At 39.2% G+C, this 20,048-nt stretch overlaps 1 protein-coding gene across 2 annotated transcripts in view; it reads left to right on the top strand.

Annotated features, from left to right (window-relative positions):
* The window catches only part of LOC113611017 (uncharacterized), an 84,816-nt gene extending 69,510 nt beyond the window's left edge, over positions 1–15,306 (top strand). Inside the window, exons 2-3 of one of the 2 annotated variants that reach the window (XR_003429323.1) lie at positions 14,423–14,590; positions 15,003–15,306. Coding sequence is in view for 1 of the 2 variants with exons in the window: in XM_027089576.1 (XP_026945377.1) it covers positions 14,423–14,552 (130 nt within the window). In the remaining variant the exon portion in view is untranslated. Of the gene's footprint in view, positions 1–14,422 lie in introns of both variants that reach the window. The other variant, XM_027089576.1, reaches the window with a different exon arrangement.
* The last annotated feature ends 4,742 nt before the right edge of the window (positions 15,307–20,048 follow it).

Raw genomic sequence — 20,048 nt, 5'->3', positions numbered from 1 at the left:
TTAGTTCGAGCTGCCATAACAAAGTGCCATAGACTTGGTGGCTTAAACAACAGAAAATTTTTTCTCATTGTTCTGGAGGCTGGGAAGTCTACCATCAAGATACTGGCAAGGAAGCTTTTGTTCTGAGGCCTCTCCTCTTGGTCTGTAGGTGGCTACCATCTCACTGTGTGCTCACATGACCTCTTTCTGTAAGAGTGGTATGGTGGAGGGGAGAGCAAGTTCTCTGGTGTCTCTTCTTATAAGGGCACTAATCCTATCAGACCAGGGCCCTACCCTCATGACCTCATCTAACCCTAATTACCTCCTAAAAGCTCCATCTCTAAATACCATTACAGTGGGGGTTAGGGCTTCAACATATGAATTTTTAAGGGACACAAATATTCGGTCCAGAATACTTTACAAACATATATGACATGGCTTTCAATGCCAGTGTTCATGAAGCTATTTGTTTTCTCCTGGGTACTAGGTGTGTAAATCAGATGTGCTGTCATAGGAGAGGTGATGGGGCCTTGGTTACGGCTTCATTGTTTACTCAGCTAAGCTTCCCATTAGTTTGGTATATTAGTCAAGGTTCTCCAGAGAAAAAGAACCAATAGGATATATATAGATATACAGAATGAGATTTATTATGAGGAATTGGCTCACGTGATTATGGAGACTGAGAAGTCCCACAGTCTGCTGTCTGCAAGCCAGAGACCCAGGAAAGCCAGTGGTGTAATTCAGTCTGAGTCTGAAGGCTTGAGAACCAGGTGAGCTGACGATGTAATTATTAGTCTGAGAGCAGAAGACCCATATTTCAGCTTATGCAATCAGGCAGAGATGGGGCAAATTCTTCTTTCCTATGTCTTTTGTTTTATTTAGGCCCTCAACAGATTGGATGATGCCCACCCATATTAGGGAGGGCAATCTGCTTTACTCATTCTATCAGTTCAAAGGCTAATCTCACCTGGAAACACCCTCACAGACACACCCAGAAACAATGTTTAACCAGATATCTGGGTACCCGGCAACCCCATCAAGTTGACACATAAAATTAACCATCATGTTTGGTTATTAGAGATAAGGTGAGGAAAATATTTGTCTATTGGTTGTTGACAGCTGGCATTGTATCTTATTGGTCAGTGTCCACGCTGTACAACTTGTTAAATATTTTGAGTATCACTACTGGTTATACATATTTTCTTATTAAATAAAATATATTCTTCATTAAAGCATATAACTAAATCAAGGCATAAAGAAATAGAAAGATTTAAAAATAATTAGCCACTGTTCTCATTAATCTTTAAATATTATTTTCTGACTTTTTTTTAACATCTTTATTGGGGTATAATTGCTTTACAATGGTGTGTTAATTTCTGCTTTATAACAAAGTGAATCAGTTATACATATACATATGTTCCCATACCTCTTTCCTCTTGCGTCTCCCTCCCACCCTCCCTATCCCACCCCTCTAGGTGGTCACAAAGCACCGAGCTGATCTCCCTGTGCTATGTGGCTGCTTCCCACTAGCTATCTACCTTATGTTTGGTAGTGTATATATGTCCATGCCTCTCTCTCGCTTTGTCACAGCTCACCCTTCCCCCTCCCCATATCCTCAAGTCCATTCTCCAGTAGGTCTGCGTCTTTATTCCTGTCTTACCCCTAGGTTCTTCATGACATTTTTTTTCTTAAATTCCATATATATGTGTTAGCATACGGTATTTGTCTTTCTCTTTCTGACTTACTTCACTCTGTATGACAGACTCTAGGTCTATCCACCTCATTACAAATAGCTCAATTTCGTTTCTTTTTATGGCTGAGTAATATTTTCTGACTTTTGATGTAACTCAAACTTTAAAAGAACGAAGTGACCGTGAATATTGAAAGTTAGAGTTCGAGTTCCTATGATTTGAGTAAAACTTAAATTTTTTTATTGAGTTGAAATTCACATAACATTAACCATTTTAAAGTGAACAGTTCAGAGGTTCACAATACGCTACACCCATTATCATTATCTAGTTCCAAAAGTTTTTCATCACCCCAAAAGGAAACCCCATACCCATGAAGCACTTACTCCCAAATTCCCCTCCCCCAGCCCCTGGTTTCTGTCCATATGGATTTGCCTATTCTAGATATTTCATATAAACAGAATCATACAATATGTGACCTTTTGTGTCTGGCTTCTTTTACTAAACAATATTTTCAAGGTTCATCCAGGTTGTAGTATGTATCAGTACTTCATTCCTTTTTTAATGTCTGAATAATATTTCATTGTATGTATATATCATAATTTGTTTATTCATTTATTGATAAATACTTGAGCTGTTTTCACCTTTCGGCTATTTAGTTAGACTTCTAACAGTTCAATCCAGAGTCAGACCCCAGTGTTACCTCCCCACCTTCCACATTATAAGCTTAACTACCCTAGAAGAAGGATTTTGACTGCTTTATGTATCTTGTGGCACTTGGCTCTGTTTCCTGGACTGTTCAGTCTTTCCCTACTTGAAAGCTTAAGAAAGAATCTGTCTCATTCACCCAGCCTCCACAATAGAAAAAATGATCAGTTCCTGCAACATCAACTGCTTCTTCACTTCCTTCACCTCCCTGCTGACCAGTTCTTTCCTAAACAGAGTGCCTTTCAATCTCTTCTCTTGCTTTCCTGCTCTTCCCCATCTGTAATTGGCCATCCATGCACTGGCTCTTCTGTGAGTGATCTGACACATGTAAGAGTATTTCTTTTCTGATCTAGACCATCCTCTAAAAATAGTTTGATATTATAAAACTCAGCTACACCTAAGCATAACTTTAAAAAACACATTGAAACAGAATTAAACATGAACCATGTTCCAGCTTTCCCTTCCTCTACTCCCCATCCCTGCTCCATCACCATTGACCAGTCTTGCAGATACAGCTAAATTGATTTTGGCTGGGTGGCAAAAGAGTGTATCTTAGTTAAATAAACCAATTCCTACAGATGTTATTCCTCTGACATAACAGAATGCCTCAATCCAGATAAGCTATTCATTTCTCCTTAAGAAGAGCCATGAGGATTGAGTACATGGTGAGAAATACAGGTCAGTAAGATCAGATTGCCCCAAGGTGCTCCTCAAATCACACTATGTCAGCATCTGGCTTCTCTGGATCTCAGAAGGCCTGTACCGGTAGCCAGTATAAGAGCTGTATCTTTCACACGTCTGCTCAAAGCAAACTTATTTTCGGATGTTCCTCAGCCTTGAATTGCACTAAAGAAATACTGCCGTATTTCTTAGAGTGCTGGTTTACCCAATAGACAGTCTGAGCACAAGCTTACAAACCTGCGACACAAAGGTTTTTCGGGGTGGGAGAATTTGGTCTTTATTACTCTATACAAAACATGAAGATATGGGGCCCCTGGTGGCACAGTGGTTGAGAGTCCGCCTGCCGATGCAGGGGACACGGGTTCGTGCCCCGGCGTGGGAAGATCCCACGTGCCGCGGAGTGGCTGGGCCCGTGAGCCATGGCCACTGGGCCTGCGCGTCCGGAGCCTGTACTCCGCAATGGGAGAGGCCACAACAGTGAGAGGCCCACGTGCCACAAAAACAAAACAAAACAAAAAAAACAACATGAAGATAGTCATTATGGGAAAAATAGAATGTCTTAAGAGTACTGTATACTTAGTTAACAGTACATAATTCATTATTTTTCAAGTTATCATGTAGTAAAACTGACTTTAATATACAGTTCTATGAATTGTAGTATGTCTTTTAAATTTTAAATTGTATATAAAGTGGAGGCACTGTAATCTTTGCAGGGTTAAATGCCTCTAAAGGGCTTGATCCAGCCCTGTACTCCAGAAATTTACAGGTTAAAATAAGTATGGAAGTTGGAGAACACTCAAAATACCTCTCTACCATCCTTCACTTTACGTTAAAAAAAAGTTAGAAATTGAGCATTGAACTGTGAGCCTCCTTTTTCCTTCTTGTGTCACAAGGTAACTTATGGTAATAAGCCCATTACATGATCAATGAAAAAAGAAATAATTTCTACAGTTTTCAAAGATAACTGGCTCTGAAATGTGGAAGATTTCCTATTTGTCTTTAATCTGAGAAAACTTTTTTAAAATGGTAGAGGTGAAAAAACATAGTTTGGTGATGCAGTGATATCTTAAGATATACCTTACTTGAAACCTTGTATCTTAAGTACTTATCACCTTATTTTTCAATTTCTATTTAATACAGCAGTTTGCACATAGGGCTAAATTGATCTTGTTTTTCAATGTTATTTTGACTTAGCACTTGAAATTAATGTTTACCAGCCTCCTGCATTCCACATACCCTATAGCAAGTCTGTATGGAACACAGAATATTTATCCCAAGGTGGAATTTGAATTTGTGACTTCTACTTTGGAAAACTACATTATATTCACTTTCATAAATATCTACAAAGTATCTATTATGTACAAGACATTGTTAGGCACTGAGACAGAGGTAAAGAGGAATAAGATGATATGTTCCTAAGCATATTGTATTTTATCATGTATCCCATTTATTATATTTGTTAGTTCATGTTTTTTTTTGTTTTGTTTTGTTTTTTTTGCGGTACGCGGGCCTCTCACTGCTGTGGCCTCTCCCGTTGCGGAGCACAGGCTACGGACATGCAGGCTCAGTGGCCATGGCTCACGGGCCCAGCCGCTCCGCGGCATGTGGGATCTTCCTGGACCGGGGCATGAACCCGTGTCCCCTGCATCGGCAGGCGGACTCTCAACCACTGCGCCACCAGGGATGCCCAGTTCATGTGTTTTTTTCACCCCTTATGGCAGGAAATGTGCCTTATTTGACTTTGTATACAAGTGTTAAAATTATTTGTTGAACTATGGTTTTGGTTAACCCAGATTTAGATAGAACTATGTCGCTCTGATCTGTAATACTGGAGATAGACCCTCGTGGAACTTGACTGTGAGTCCAAGACTCTCAGTGGCTAGATCTGGCATCAAAAATCCCTACTACCATATTTCTACTACAAGTTTTACCAATGAAATCTTCTGGTCAGATCTTTAGATTTGTTTGCTTATTTTCTTTTCCTTTTTGATATAAGGTTTCCTTTCCTTTTGTACTTGAGTGAATGAATGGACTTATAGTTGACTAGAACAAGTATGTTACATACATTTTAAAAAAAACCCAAACTATAGTACAAGGTAGGGGACAGCAGAAACACAGGTATTAAGGCAGAAAAACACAGGGAATAACCACCAAAGGGGAGTAGTCCAATTTGACCGGAGTAGAATATGGGATGCCAGAAGGGAGTAATGTAAGATAATACAGGAAATATTTGTTCACTTAGGTACACACACAGTGGAGCTAATAATGGTGTTACTGTCAATACTTGGCCGAGCTCTTGAGCCTTATTGATACAGATAAAGTCTTTGTTCCATGGCCCTAGATCGCATCCAGAATCTGCCAACTTTCTCTCCAAGGTGCTCCAGAGTAAGTGCATGGATTAATTCAGTTCATCACACCTACTCCATAAACAATAGGGAGTACCACTTAAAATGGTCCTACTGATTAAGGGACACAAACCGCTTCAAGTGCAAGAGTATGCAGTTATATAGTACTAAGTGAGGATAATAAATTGAGGCTTGAGTCTGTTTAAATAACCAATAATCTCTGTGAGTCTAATTTTCCAAAAGAGTAATTATGTCTTCTCTTTCTGGGATTCTTCTGAACAAAAGAAATTTAAATCTCTCTCCAGCCTTGCCAAAATAAGGGTGTTTGGATATTCTGACACCAATAATAGGCATTATACCAACCTTATGTCTTGTTACTAAAGAGGGACCAAGCTTAAGTGATTGCATGTAGGATGAAACTGAAACACAAGTGAGTTAAATTGTGGAATGGCAAAAGTCACTTAGGGAATCAACTTTTCCAGACATCTTTAAAATTTGATTGTCATATGTTCAACTGTTTGAGATATTTTATGTCTAGCACAGTCTGGAAGCAAAATTTCTATACAAGCTGATTGCATTTGAGTATCTAGTTTAATTCATTTATACATTCAGTAAATATCAGCTGAGTACCCACTATATGGCAGTCCCTCTTCTAAGCTTCAGGGGTAAGGAGTGAATAAAACCAAGTCCCTGCCCTCATGGAGCTTGCAATCTGGTGAAGGATAGATAATAAATTAATCAATAAATAGGTATTCTATCATCACACAATGATAATTATTGGCAGGAAAGTTAAAGCAGGATGAGGTGATATAGAGTAAATGGGGGTAGATTTTATATCGGGGCAGCCACTCTTAGGTGGTGATGTTTGAATAAAGACATTAATATAGTGAGGGAGTAAACTATGGGAAAGTCTAGGGGATGAGCATTCCAGGCCACAAGGGCAGCAAATCTGAAGGTTCTAAGGTGAGAATGAGTTTGGCATGTTCTAGAAGCAGCAAGGAGAATGTGGCTGGAGTAGGGTGTTCAAAGCAGTGAGACCTGAGGTCAGAGAGGTGGACAGAATAAAAAAACATGTAGGGCCATATTGGCCCATGATTAGGATTTCAGATTTGATTCTAAAAGTGATTGGAAGCCATTGAAAATGTTGAACAGCAGGTTAGCATGATCTGATTTACAATTTAAAAGTCCTCTGCTTGCTTGTGTCTGTGTATAAGCTAAAATTGCCCTGATTCCTGATGAGTAGACATGGGCTCCTAAAAAGACCGAATCTTTTTATTCGGGGCAAAGTGAAATTTACCTTAAGTGCAGACCCCACGAAAACTCTGTAGTATTCCAGTTCTCTGGCTTTAGTATTTCAGTTTTCATGTCTTCCTCTCTGGTGGACATGGTCCAAGGCCCCTCATCAGTGATTGGCTGAAAGTAGCCTACTCAGCTTTAAGGACACCAGACCATTTTGGAACTCAGTTGTCCTTGTCCCTAAGCCTGTGGGTAGGATAGATGTGTTACTATATCACTGTTAACCTAGTGGCATTTCATTACTTGGGCTCTCCAAAATAATTACTGGCCCAATAGTGAGGCTCCTGGTGTGCTGAGACTTGTCCTATTGCCCTGCTCTGACACCTCTGTGTCAAAGCATGTTTGCAAATAACCCCCCAGGGAATATGGTAAAAGCCTCATTTTCTTCCAAAAGGATTAGCATATACCTGGATATGCTTATAACACAATTCAGAACTTAGGGTCCTCAAATCACCATATTATTCTAGGAATAGCTTTCATTCTTTTTTTTTTTTCCTCACACAGAGAAAAACTGAGAAGTGGAGTTCTTTACTACCAAATGGCAGAACCAGATATAGAACTGAGTAAGAGCTATCTGTGAAATGTATGAAACTACATCATTATACGTTGCTCTGTTGCTAAAGATACACTAATTTGCCATTTAAAATTTCCCTCTCCTCAGTGGCCATACTATAAACCTTGTTGGCATTTATTTTGATTCCGTTTTTAAAAAGAAGCTTCCCCCTACCGCGTTTATTTGAAAATATATTTCAAGCCTGCAACTTATTGGGAAAAATACGGAGAGTGCTTTATTTTTGTTGTAGGCATAATAAAACTAAATAACCAAGACTAACATTAGTTTGAACTTTATCTTGGAATATGTCCATGAAGAACAAAGAAAGCCAGACTAATCTTTTTGACTTTCTCTCCTCCAGATTCTTATATCAAAGACCCTTTGACACATGTAAGTTATAGCTTTTGAATTACTTATTGTAGCATGACTCCATCTTGAAGTTTTGCATACTCAGAACGGAGATTTTGCCCCGATTCCTGTCTTCTGTCTGTTTTTTCAGCCACTATTTTACTTCATTCGGATTCCTTATCTTTCAAACCACATTATTTGGGAGGATGAGCTATGCGTTGAATCAGACTGTCAATTCTGATTTGGGAGGAAGTTTTATGAAACTCAGCAGTGCTGGAGCTCATTGCTCGGTATTCCAAGAAATATCATTGCTATGATTCTCAAAGTTTTCGAAACCTTACAAAGAATGTGGGACGGCTAATGTGTTTCAGCCATATTATTTCAGAGCAAATCTCCTAAGGGATTGGTAGACTCCTGCAAAGCTGACTTTGGCTGTACTAAGGTTTATTTAAGTAAAATAATGAAATAAAGGCAGCTAACTTCAGATTAGCCTCCACATGCCTTTGTTGTAATGCAAAGTCTACAATCACCCCAAATTCAAAATTTGGCAAACTTTCCAACATAGGGTGCCACATTGCTGACTTATATTGTTTTGGAAAGGGAATAAGCATGGGCAAGTAAACAAGGAAGACTCTTCCTCTGCTCAGAAATTTTCTTCCAGGCAATCAACAAATGGAGTTAATATGGCCATCTTTTTAAAAGAAAATATCCCATGGATAAGGTTAAATATATTGTCTTTGATTTTAGGTGGCCAGTGAGGGATTGGCACACTCTTTCTGTAAAGGTCCAGATAGTAAGTATTTTAGTCTTTGTGGGCCATGTGGTCTCTGTCACAACTCCTCAACTCTTGCTTGTTGTAGTGTGAAAGCAGCCATAGCAACACATAGCTGAATGGGGATGGCTATGTTTCAATAAAACTTTACTTACAAAAACACAGCAGCCCAGGGACTTCCCTGGTGGCGCAGTGGATGAGAATCCGCCTGCCAGTGCAGGGGACAGGGGTTCGATCCCTGGTCCGGGAAGATCCCACATGTTGCGGAGCAGCTAAGCCTGTGCACCACAGCTAGTGAGCCTGCGCTCTAGAGCCCACACACCACAACTACTGAAGCCCGTGTGCCTAGAGCCTGTGCTCCACAAGAGAAGCCACCGCGGTGAGAAGCCCGCGCACCGCAATGAAGAGTAGCCCCCGCTCGCCACAACTAGAGAAAGCCCGCGCTCAGCAATGAAGACCCAGTGCAGCCCAAACTAAATAAAATTAAATCTTTAAAAGCAACAACAGCAAAACAAACAAAAAGCCCCCACGGCAGCCCAAATTTGACCCATGTGCCATAGTGTGCCGACCCCTAGGTTATAACAATTATAGTAGCATGTAGGTTTCTTTGCAGAATTATTTCAACACAAAGGACATCATGAAATTTTTGGGCAACTGAGAGAATGCCTTGAGTTGGGTGGCTACTTTCTAATTTGGCCGTCTAGCCTAGTGTCTTCATTCTACTAAGAGTCACCTCATCTGCTGCCTTTGGACTTGAGCTGATGTTTTATTCTGGCTAAAAGTGTAGAAACCGCTGATATTTTACATTAATCTCCTCATAATTCCCTTAGAAATAGCAACATCTGGCATTTTTAAACAGCAATAGAATTTCTGGCTGTCTCACTTATAGCAAATTTCATAAAGCAACTAGTGACTTTAAAAATGATTTTTATAGGAGAAGTTTAAAGTAGAATAAGTAGAATTTATTTCAATGTATCTATCTTACTCTAGCTATAATTTTGCATTTGGCCAAATATCACTTTACATTGTTTTGCTCTGTTCAAAGCCTTTCAGAACTCATCTAAATAGTTTTGTGCACGTATTAAGGCATGCATGTGTTTATTACTTTATATCATAATAACCATGTATAACTTATTCTGCATTTCCATTGTAACCTAGAGAGTGAATACCCTTCAATGAACACTTTCACATGTTTTCTCATTTAATATAATTTAATTATTTTTACAGATGAATCATGGGGAAGATAAAGTTACTTGCCCAAGGTCACCCAACTAGTTAAGATTGCAGCCATGCTTCACAAACAGGTCTGTCCAACTGCAGAGGCTCTGCTTTTTCCACTACATCACAATGCCTACAGGAAGCTACTTGCAATTCTTGGCAGGCTTTGTCTTTTCTTTTTTTTTCTTTTTTTTTTTAAACCTGAGCTGTTTTCAAGTAAATCATAGAAGAAATGAGTAGCATAGTATTCAATTCTTTTCATTTATTTTGGAAGTACATATTTTCAAAAGGAGATATGGTAGATGGTTTTGTTTAAACAACCATGGTTCTATGACTTGAATATTTCCAAATAAGGGTGACTTCCAAAAATTATTTGCTTTCTTGGCAGTCTCCATACATTCTTTGTGAATGCAACTACATTTCCCATCTTCCTTGTTTAGCAAAAAAATCATATGTTAATAACATTTTTGAAAGGTGTGGCTTGGTGATATTCTTTTCAGATTTGAAATAACTAGACTTCCTGGCATCATAACTTCAAATTGTGGTGGAACCATCTGATAATAAGTTGAACATTCTGAAACTGACTTTTGTTTGGGTATAGCTTTGTGTCACTCTGAATGTTGATATGAGTTAGGGGTAAAAGCTAATGCCAAAATCTTAAGATACAGATATGCAAGGCTTTTTATAAGTATGAGATAAATTCCCTTCTGTCAGAATGTGTCTTTTTTTTTTCTTGGCCAGAGCAGAAAACATCAAAGTGAATCCTTGCATTATAAAAAAGTTTGGTTAGGAGAATTGACCCTTAAAGTTCTTCCAGCATGTATGACTCTCAGACCTCAATCACTGTTGTGCAAAAATATAATGATTTTTTAATAACATCTATATTTCAGACATTGAGCCCCAAGGGCTCAGTGGTGGGGGACTGGTGGGAAAAAAACTAACCTCAGTCACTTCTTAGGGTCTTCTCCCCAAGACTGTCAACATCATACTGTCAGCATCTTATGTGGTGCCCGGGTGTTGGGGGGAATTGGAGTGAGTAGCAGTGATGAGAGGACAAGCACACAGTTATTAGTTATTAATCAGAGGTCTATATAGATTAGTGCTGAGGTGTTCCCTTTCCTGGCCTATGTAGTCCGTTCAAATCAGAGGTCCTTGGCTGCTGTCCCACTGTTCTTGGGGCTCAGGAATCTTTGCCAACTCTGCATACAGACCTGCCTGCCAAGAAACACCTCACAGCCATTGCTTTCTAGGGTCTTAATGCTTCCCTGCTAGAACTGCTGTGAAATGAAGTAAAAGATCCTTGATTCTATTCAAGAGTCTTATATTTTGTTTCCACTCTTCTCCCCCAGCTTGGAAGAATCCATTTCTAGTGTGAGGAAAAGCCTTCTCCCTTTCTATATTTTGAGGGTCCTCTCTGCCTGTGGAATTCCTTCCTCTATGAGCTTAAAGCTTTTTGAATGACTAAACTCGCAAGCCCCTTCTGTCTTTTTTGCTGAGGTGCTCTAACTCTTTCCTGCAAGGCCAGGAGAACAGAGCCCGGTACCCACTTGGACGGAGGGAAAAGAAAGTGGAGAATATACTGAGAAAAACATTACTTAAAACCTCAGAATACTATCTTGTCGCCTTATCCATTACAACCAATAAATTGCTTTTCTGTGAAGTTGTCTCAGTACCTAATGAACTCTGATTTGGAGTCCAGAAAGAACTGTGATATGTTGACTTAAATTTAAAAAAATCTGCGTAACCCTGTAAAAGCAAGTCCTTAAAAGCCTCACAATGAAAAGTGGGGTCATGGCGCTGAAGAAAAGAATGCTCTTGTGAGAGTTTCAACTTCTCATTCTCACCAGAGAACAGCTTCATGGAAGCCTCCTTTGCCTGCCAACCTCAGCAGCTGGGTTGTTCTCTCTCTTTTGGCTCTCCTCAAGCTCTCCCTTCCTGTGGATCCCTGCTGACATTTCTGCAGCTCTAGGGAGCTACCAGCTCTCCTGAGCTAGCTGTTTGGTTGCGACCTGCAGCGCCAGGGGCCATGTCAACAGAGAGCCACAGAATCACTCATTTTCAGATGGATTTGGTTTTTTCTAATTATCATTGATACTGATTACAAAGCAGTTGACTGGACCACAACAAAGTAAATCATTTTCAGACATAAGACCAGCAAAATGGCCAGACCTGTTGTACTGAAAAGAATGTGGCTCAGAAACGGAGACGTGGGGAAGTTAAAGGGCTTGTCTATGTTCATACAGCAGCAAGTTCGTGAATGGAAGAATGCGATCAAAAGCCACTTCTGTGGACTATGTTAAGTGCAGAGTTGTGACAACATTCAAATACACTGTGAAAGACTCAACAGCTGTTTAACTCTAATAAAACAGTAGCACTGATTGATAATACAGTGTCATATCATAATTGTCAGCATGGGCCTGACTGCCTTAGTTCCACCACATATAAACTGTGAAACCTGGGCCATGTCATTTTTCTTCTCTGTGTCTCAGTTTCCTCATCTATACAATAGGGATAATAATAGTACCTACCTCATGGGGTTGTTAGGAAGCTTGAATGAATTAATATATGTAAAGCACTTGGGATAGTGCTTAGCTCATAGTAGGTATTATATATTGGTTGTCACTATGAAATAACCATTACTTTGGGGAAATATCCCAGTGATATTTTCAGAGAAGATAAATGTGTATGTGAAGATTAAAGGACATCAAAACAAAGCCTGGTGGGACTTCCCTGGTGGTGCAGTGGTTGAGAATCTGCCTGCCAATGCAGGGGACATGGGTTCGATCCCTGGTCCGGGAAGATCCAACATGCTGTGGAGCAACTAAGTCCGTGCGTCACAACTACTTAGCCTGTGCTCTAGAGCCCATGAACCACAACTACTGAGCCCGTGTGCCACAACTACTGAAGCCCACACACCTAGAGCCCGTGCCCTGCAGCAAGAGAAGCCACCGCAGTGAGAAGTGCATGCACCACAATGATGAGAAGCCCACGCACCACAACGAACAGTTGCCCCCTCTCGCTGCAACTAGAGAAAGCCCGTGCACAGCAATGAAGATCCAACACAGCCAAAAATAAGTTAATTAATTAATTAAAACAAAAGAAAACAAAAACAAAGCCTGGTGGTTGCCAGAGGGGAGGGAGTTTGGGGGAGGAAAGAAAAGGGTGAGGGAGATTAAGAGGTACAGACTTCCAGTTGCAAAATAAATGTGTCACAGGTATGAAACGTACAGTGTGGGGAATATAGTCAATAATTATGGAATACCTTTGGATGGTGACATATTATAACTAGACTTATCCTGGTTATCAGTTTGAAATGTATAGAAATATTGAATCACTATGTTGAGTAACAGGAACTAACAGTGTTAATTATACTCCAAAAACATACAAACAAATCCATAGAAAAAGAGATCAGATTTGTGGTTACCAGAGGCAGGGTGTGGAGGGAGGGGGAATTGGATGAAGCAAAAGGTACAAACTCCCAGTTATAAGTAAGTACGAGGGATGTAATGTACAGCATGATAAAGATAATTAACATGGCTTTCTGTTATACATGAAAGTTGCTAAGAGATTAAATCCTAAGAGTTCTCATCACAAGGAAAAATTTTTCTCTATTTTTAAAATTTTGTATCTATGAGATGATGGATGTTTACTAAACTTATTATGATAATCATTTCATGATGTATGTAAGTCACCTCATGGTCACAAGGTGGCTGTTCCACATCCATCCTCACAAGCATGCTCCAGGCCAGAAAAAGAAAAAGGGAATAGCAAGGGGAACCTCCTACTGCCTATTTCAAGCAAGCAAAATGTTGCCAGAACCTCCAGTAAACTTTTCCTTACATCTCATTCATCCAGACTGTCACATGGATACACTTAACTTTAAGTAACACTGGGAAACATTGGTTTTCAGCTGGAAACACTGCTATATTGGACAGCATTGGATTTCTTTAATAAGGAAGATGGGGAAAGTGCATACTTAACCACCAGCAGGATGTGTTATATCTATCCTAATATAGCAAAATATAGTAAAAAAAACAAAAACAAAATAAAAAAATTATAAAAGGTTGAAAAACGAAATACATCTAACTGTACTGACATATAGGGACTTCGCTGGTGTAAAGATGCCTAACACGCTGAAGAATGCAAGATAACATTTTATGCATAAAAAGCTACTGTTGGGGGTGGTTCTGGGAAAAAAAAATGTTTCAACTAAAAACACTGAACTTTTAGCATTTCTGCCAAACTAGTTTTTTTTCTTTTCTTTTTTGCCTTTTGTAAGTCAACAAAGTGAAACAAGCAGCTTCTGCTACCAAGACTGGACATTCTCCTTTTGGCAGCTCTCTTTGTACTTCTGATTTATGTGGTTTGTTTAATTAAAAATATGAAGAATTTTCCTTCTCAAATTCTTTCCCACATTCTGATTCCCAATATCTGGGCCCCAAGGATTTCTCTATCTGCTTTTTCTAATCTCCCAGAGCAATCTAAAAGAGGCCACCTTAACTTCTTCGTCCTCTAATGCTAGCCTGCCATGTGAGAGTGAGGAAAAAGTCTATTGTTTCCGTTTCTGTTTTCTTCTCTGGCTACCTCGGAATCAGATATGAAAATTATGAATATACATGCAAAGTGCTTGGTAAGTCATTGAAGATATGGGCAATGAAGCATAAATTGTCCTAACGTTACAGCTGTACACATTCTTTTGGAAATCATCTCGGGGGTTCTGGGGCTGAAGTCAGTACTGAAATGGCTTGCCTTTAGATTCAATAATAGGAATGAAAATTTCACAACATGGAGTGGAAACACCAGCAAGGTGGATGTTTCTCTTTCCCTCTTGCAGGGCATATGCCGAGGACCTGCTCTTCTTCTACGACCACCTCAGAAAGGTCATTGGGGTCATTGGAATGGAGCTTCTCTACTGCTACCACTGGTACGTGGCCACACACTTCGTCCTCCAGGCCACCATCTAGACCCACCGCATCTGGAAGAAAAGGTCCTCCCACACTGGGTAACCTTCACCAATTGGAAAGCAGCCAAGCAGGGGTGCCAGGCTGTATGGCTGGTGGACTCACAGCCACCAACTGATGCAAGGTTGTTGTGTTTTGTGACATCAATGAGAGCAACACTGAGAAGGGCTTCTACTGCTAGGGGACTCTCAGGAAAGGTCCGAGCCTGGGGTTCTTATCCTAGCGCCCTTCGTCATCTGCGTGAAGCTGGACCTGCGGTGGGGGGAGGTCAGGGGGAGGAGCGATTGAGGACAACCTGACAACCTGAGGCCCCTGCATCAGCAGGAGGGTGGGGACTTCCTTTACTTCAGGGGACAGACCCACGGCAGCCACTCCCAGGCAAGGATCCAGACACCACTCTGCAATGCATCTCACCTCCCTGCTGTCTGATCAGGAGTTTTTTGTAACTTCTAGGTGTGATGCACCACTCCACAACCTTCACCTTCTGAAGTGCTCTGGCTTCCTGGAACTGAACTGGCGGGTACGACAGTGGAAATCTTGTGTGTGCAGTCCTGCAGGAGATGAGCCTCGTCCACCAGCACGGTGGTAGATGTCAGGGGCTGACCCTGGACACAAGCTGCCTGGTCATCTTGAACCTCACACCCAGGCTGCGTGACCTCAGCCAGTCTCCACTAGTTTTACTCATTTAAAATGGAAAATTGCCTGTTTATTTCAGGAGGGAGGCATGTTTTCAGCCTTGAATGAAATAAAATTTAATCTATAAAGTTTTAAAAAAACTAATGTAGTTTAGTAAAACTGGCTTCTTAACCTTTAAAAATGTATTTCGTGAAACTTTTCACCCATTGAAACCCAGCAATCTCCATTTTATGTTTCCTAAAAGAACAGCACTATGAATGTTTTCATAGGTTGTCAAACAAATAGGAGACCAGTTTATGGCAGCATTCAGAAACCAGGGCAAGCCAAGCAGTGAAATCACATCCTGTGTCATTTGGGATGCTGGTATACCTGACTTGTTAAACCAAACTGCACAACTGTTCTCGTAAGCTCCTTACTGGCTTTTGAGTAACCATCTTCCTTCTTACTCCATGTTGCTTTCTGACATGTTTGAATAATTATCATTTTCAGACATTTGGACAAAGGAGAAAATGCCTTGGCTCCACTATCAGGTCCCTTCATAGCACTGAACATGTGATCACTCTAGAGTCTTGGTTCTCCTTTTCTCCCTGAGGACATAGGTATTGAAAAGAGAATTGGCTCAAGCTAACTGGTTGCTAATGTGATATGATTAGCAAGACAGGTTGGGTATGATGTTGTGGCTGTGTGGCCACAGAATTTTGATTTATTCCATAGGCTCTTTTGCTATTTTATTACTTTGCCCACTCAGGTCCATTTTTTTAACTTGTGAGAAAAAAATGTTACAGTTAGGTTATGGTTACATGGCACTACTACATTAGCCATTTCCTATTCAATTTTAATTTTTGACTGTCATAAAGTCTAAGCTTTAAAGCACTGATATGAATCATTCCGAGTTGTTTTGCTCCTTAAGACAATATAATAGGCAGGTCTGAAAGTTCCCAGTCTGGTTATGAATGTAATTCAACCAGCCAGGCAGTGATCCAGTCCATTGCTCAGCCATCGAACCCCAACAAAAAGGTAGTTTCGTCAGTTACAGCAAGCTTGTCTAAAGGTTTATAATTTGACTAATGCTCTTTTAACAGACTGGTTTTCCAGAGTGCATCTGGAAAGTGTGTCTGGAAAATAGACATGCTATGGAAAATAGAGAAATAAAAGTAGGGAAGAGGGGGATCATCTTTAGATGTGTTCACCATGTTTCCCTCCAGTTCTGTTTTTAGCATTTGACTACAGTCTGTTCAAAGTCCAGATAAATTTTTGCTTCCCACAGATCATCATTCTTTCCATTCATCCCCAAACCATTCATCATCATCTCCAAAGTATGTTCTGACTTATGCCGCACTTTGAAAGGATACACCCAAGGTTGGACATGAAATATTATCAGACACTAGGACTACAAAAATTAAATGTTTAGCTTTGTTCATGCATGCTCCCCAAGTTTGGTATGTACATTCATGCTTCTGCCACATGCCATCCTATATCTTTTGTATAAAATACCCCTTGATTCCCTCGCACAACTGGTTAATTCTTCAAGGTCCTTTACCAGTCAAATCAAGTGTCACTTCTTCTAGAATGTCTTCCTTTACCTCTCCCCAGAGGTAATCAATGATTCAATAACAACTTCCATTTTTCAGTACTTCCTATAGACAGAAAATATACTTTTTTGAAGTCTTTATCCCTCATGACTATCCCTAAGTCATTATTTAACTCCCACAACTATATTATGGGGTGGATATTACCCAGTCAACGGAAGAGGAAACTGCAACATAAAGAGGTGAAGTGACATTCTTATGGCTACACAGCTAGTACATGGTAGAGGCAAGATTTGAACCCCAGTTCTGTGGTCTATATTCTAAGCCACTGTAGCATTGTTTCCCAAAGACTGACACATAAACCACTGCTGAGAGATGATTTGAGATAGAAAATGATATAAAGATATTCTGCACTATTTATTCATTTTTTGTAAAACATACAGAGAATAAGAAAACAAATCAATTCTCAGCATTTTGCCAAATTTGCTTCATATTTTTATTTTGAAGGAATCAAACATTATATATATACAGTTGAAGACCTCTTTATTGCCCTCCCAGATCTCATTCTTCAACCCTCCTCAGAGGTAACGACCATCCTAAATTTAGTGGTTACCATTCCTTTGCAAGTTTTTTAACAACTACTGGTAAGAGCACATTTATCAATAAATATGTAGTGTTGTTTTGCTTGTGTTCAAACTTTATATAAATAGCACACCACATGTATTATTTTGCAGCTTGTTTTGTTCACTCAACATTGTTCTTGATATTGATCTTTTTGATACACATGGTTTTTATTCCTGCATTTTAACTACTGTAGACCAACCCATTATATCAATATGTCAGATTTATTTATACATGCTCCTCTTGACTGACATATAAATTACTTCCACTGTTTGATATTACAAATAATGCTGCACTTAGCGTTCATGTGCATGTCTCATTGTGTACATGTACTGGATTTTCTCTAGGATACAAACCAAAAAGCAGGTATCTTCAACTTTAAAAAATATTACAAAGTTGCTCTCCAAAATGTATCAATTTACACATCCATCAGCAGTTTATGAGTTCCCTTTTCTGAAAATCATCAACAGACTTCTTAGTTTTTGCCAACCTTGCAAGTGGGAAATTTTATTTCATAGGGTTTTTTTATTTGCATTTCCTGACATTAGTAAGATTGAAGATCTTTTCATAGATTTATTGGCCATTTGGATTTCTTCATTTGTGACTCGCCCATTTTCCCTTTTAGAAATTATTTTTAAAACTTCTGTCTAGGAAAATTCATTCTTCTTGATGTGCAGTTCAATCAGTTTTGACAAATGCATGGAGTTGCATAATCAACATCAAAAAAGAAGATATGGGACATGATCCCCCTTTGTAGTCAATCCCCCTCTGTATCCAAGATCCTCGTTAACTTATTTTCCATACCAATAGTTTTGTCTTATTCAGAATGTCATATAAATGGAACTATACCGTATGTAGATCTTTGACGTTTGGCTTCTTTCACTAAGCATGTGTTTAAGATTCATTCATGTTGTTCCTTTCTGTTGCTGAGTGGCATTCCATTATATGAATGTACTACAGTGTGTTTCTCCATTTACCAGTTGAAGGATTGTTTCTAAATTTGGGCAATTATGAATAAAGCTGCTATGAAAATTTTCCATATAGGTTTTTGTGAGGCATCCTCACCAGCACTCGGCATTATCAGAGATTTTTTTGAGGTTGGCCATTAGAATATAGAGGTACCTCATTGTGGTCTCAATTTGCATTCAACTAATTATTAATAATGTTGAGTACCTTTTCATGTGCATATTTGTTATCCATACATCTTCTTTGGTGAAGCATCTGTTCAAATTTTGTCCATTTTACAAACTGGGTCATTTGTTTCCTTATTGTTGATAAAATAATACTGTTAATACAAGTCCATTATCAGAAATATGATTTGCAATATTTTCTTCCAGTCTGTGGTGAGCTCCCCTTCCCATCTCTGATCTATCAATGAAGAAGTTTTAAGCATCTGCATGTTAATTGGCAAGATGGCATTAAATCACCTTCTCAGGTAAATTTTCCTCACACTGGGCAGGATCCAACTTTTTATGGTTAAAACCAAAGGATGTCAACAAGTCAGAATTTTCTTTTTTGCTTAAAATTTCTCTGTTTTAATATTTTTAAGCTTTTTATTTTGGAATAATTATACTTTGACAGAGAGTTGCAAAGAAAATGTACAGGAAGTCCAGTGCTTAGCATCCTGAATAACTGTACGGTAACGTCAAACCCAGAAACTGACAATGGTACAATCCACAGAGCTTATTCAGATTTCACCACTTTTCCATGCACTCATTTATTTGTGTGTGTGTGTGTGTGTGTAGTCCTATGCAACTATATCCCACATGTGGATTTGCATGACTACCACCACAGTCAAGATACAGAACTGTTCCCAGAGCCCTCTCGTGGGATCTCTTTATACCCATATCTACCACTCCCTTAACCTCTATCCCTAACCCCTAGAAATCACTAATCTGGCCTCCATTTCTAATTTTGTGATCTCGATATTATTATTTAAATGTGTTCACCTGGAGATTGATTCAGGTTGTTGTGGGTATCGATAGTTCATTCCTTTTTACTGCTGAGCGTCATCTTGTGGCATGGATGCACCACAACGTAACCATTCACCTGTTGAAGGACATCTAGATTGTTTCCAGTTTTTAGCTATTATGAAGAAAGCTGCTATGAATATTAATGCACAGGTTTTTGTGTGCACGTAAGTTTTCATTTCTCTGGAAAAAAGGACAGTTCGGTTGGGTTTCTTTTCTTATACATTAGTATTAAAACTTAGCAAATGTTTTTCTGAAATGCTTCACATAAACAATTTTTCTCCTTTAGTCTATTAATATGGAGAATTACATCGATATATTTTCTGTTTTTAAACTATAGTAGAAAGGTAAGTTGCATCTCTATTGTGTCATGAGTAAGGAATTTGTGCTTTATAAAATGATATGGAACAATAAAATATTTATAAAGAAAAGTAATACTTTTATGTAGACAAATCTGGCCAAAGAGCGTAGGATTGACTGAAGTGGGGAGAGACAGAAAATAGATGATAGGGCCAGGTGAAAAAAATAATAATAATTTTATAATGAAAGGATTGGGGGCATGAGAACTAGGAGATTGCTATTCTAATCCCATTTATGTCACTAGTTACATACACAACCTTCAGGAAGTCATTGACTTTTTCTTGACTTCAGTTACCTCATATGTAAGAGCGATTTGGCCTGGATCTGCAACATCATTATTGTTTTCAAGTGTGCAACTCTATAATTCTAAACAATGAGAGAAT

This window comes from Aethalodelphis obliquidens, unplaced genomic scaffold (genome assembly GCF_003676395.1).
Source record: "Aethalodelphis obliquidens isolate GAN/ISIS:26980383/991018 unplaced genomic scaffold, ASM367639v1 scaffold66, whole genome shotgun sequence".
In the NCBI taxonomy this organism is placed as follows: domain Eukaryota; kingdom Metazoa; phylum Chordata; class Mammalia; order Artiodactyla; family Delphinidae; genus Aethalodelphis; species Aethalodelphis obliquidens.
This window is presented reverse-complemented; position numbering and strand designations above follow the sequence as displayed.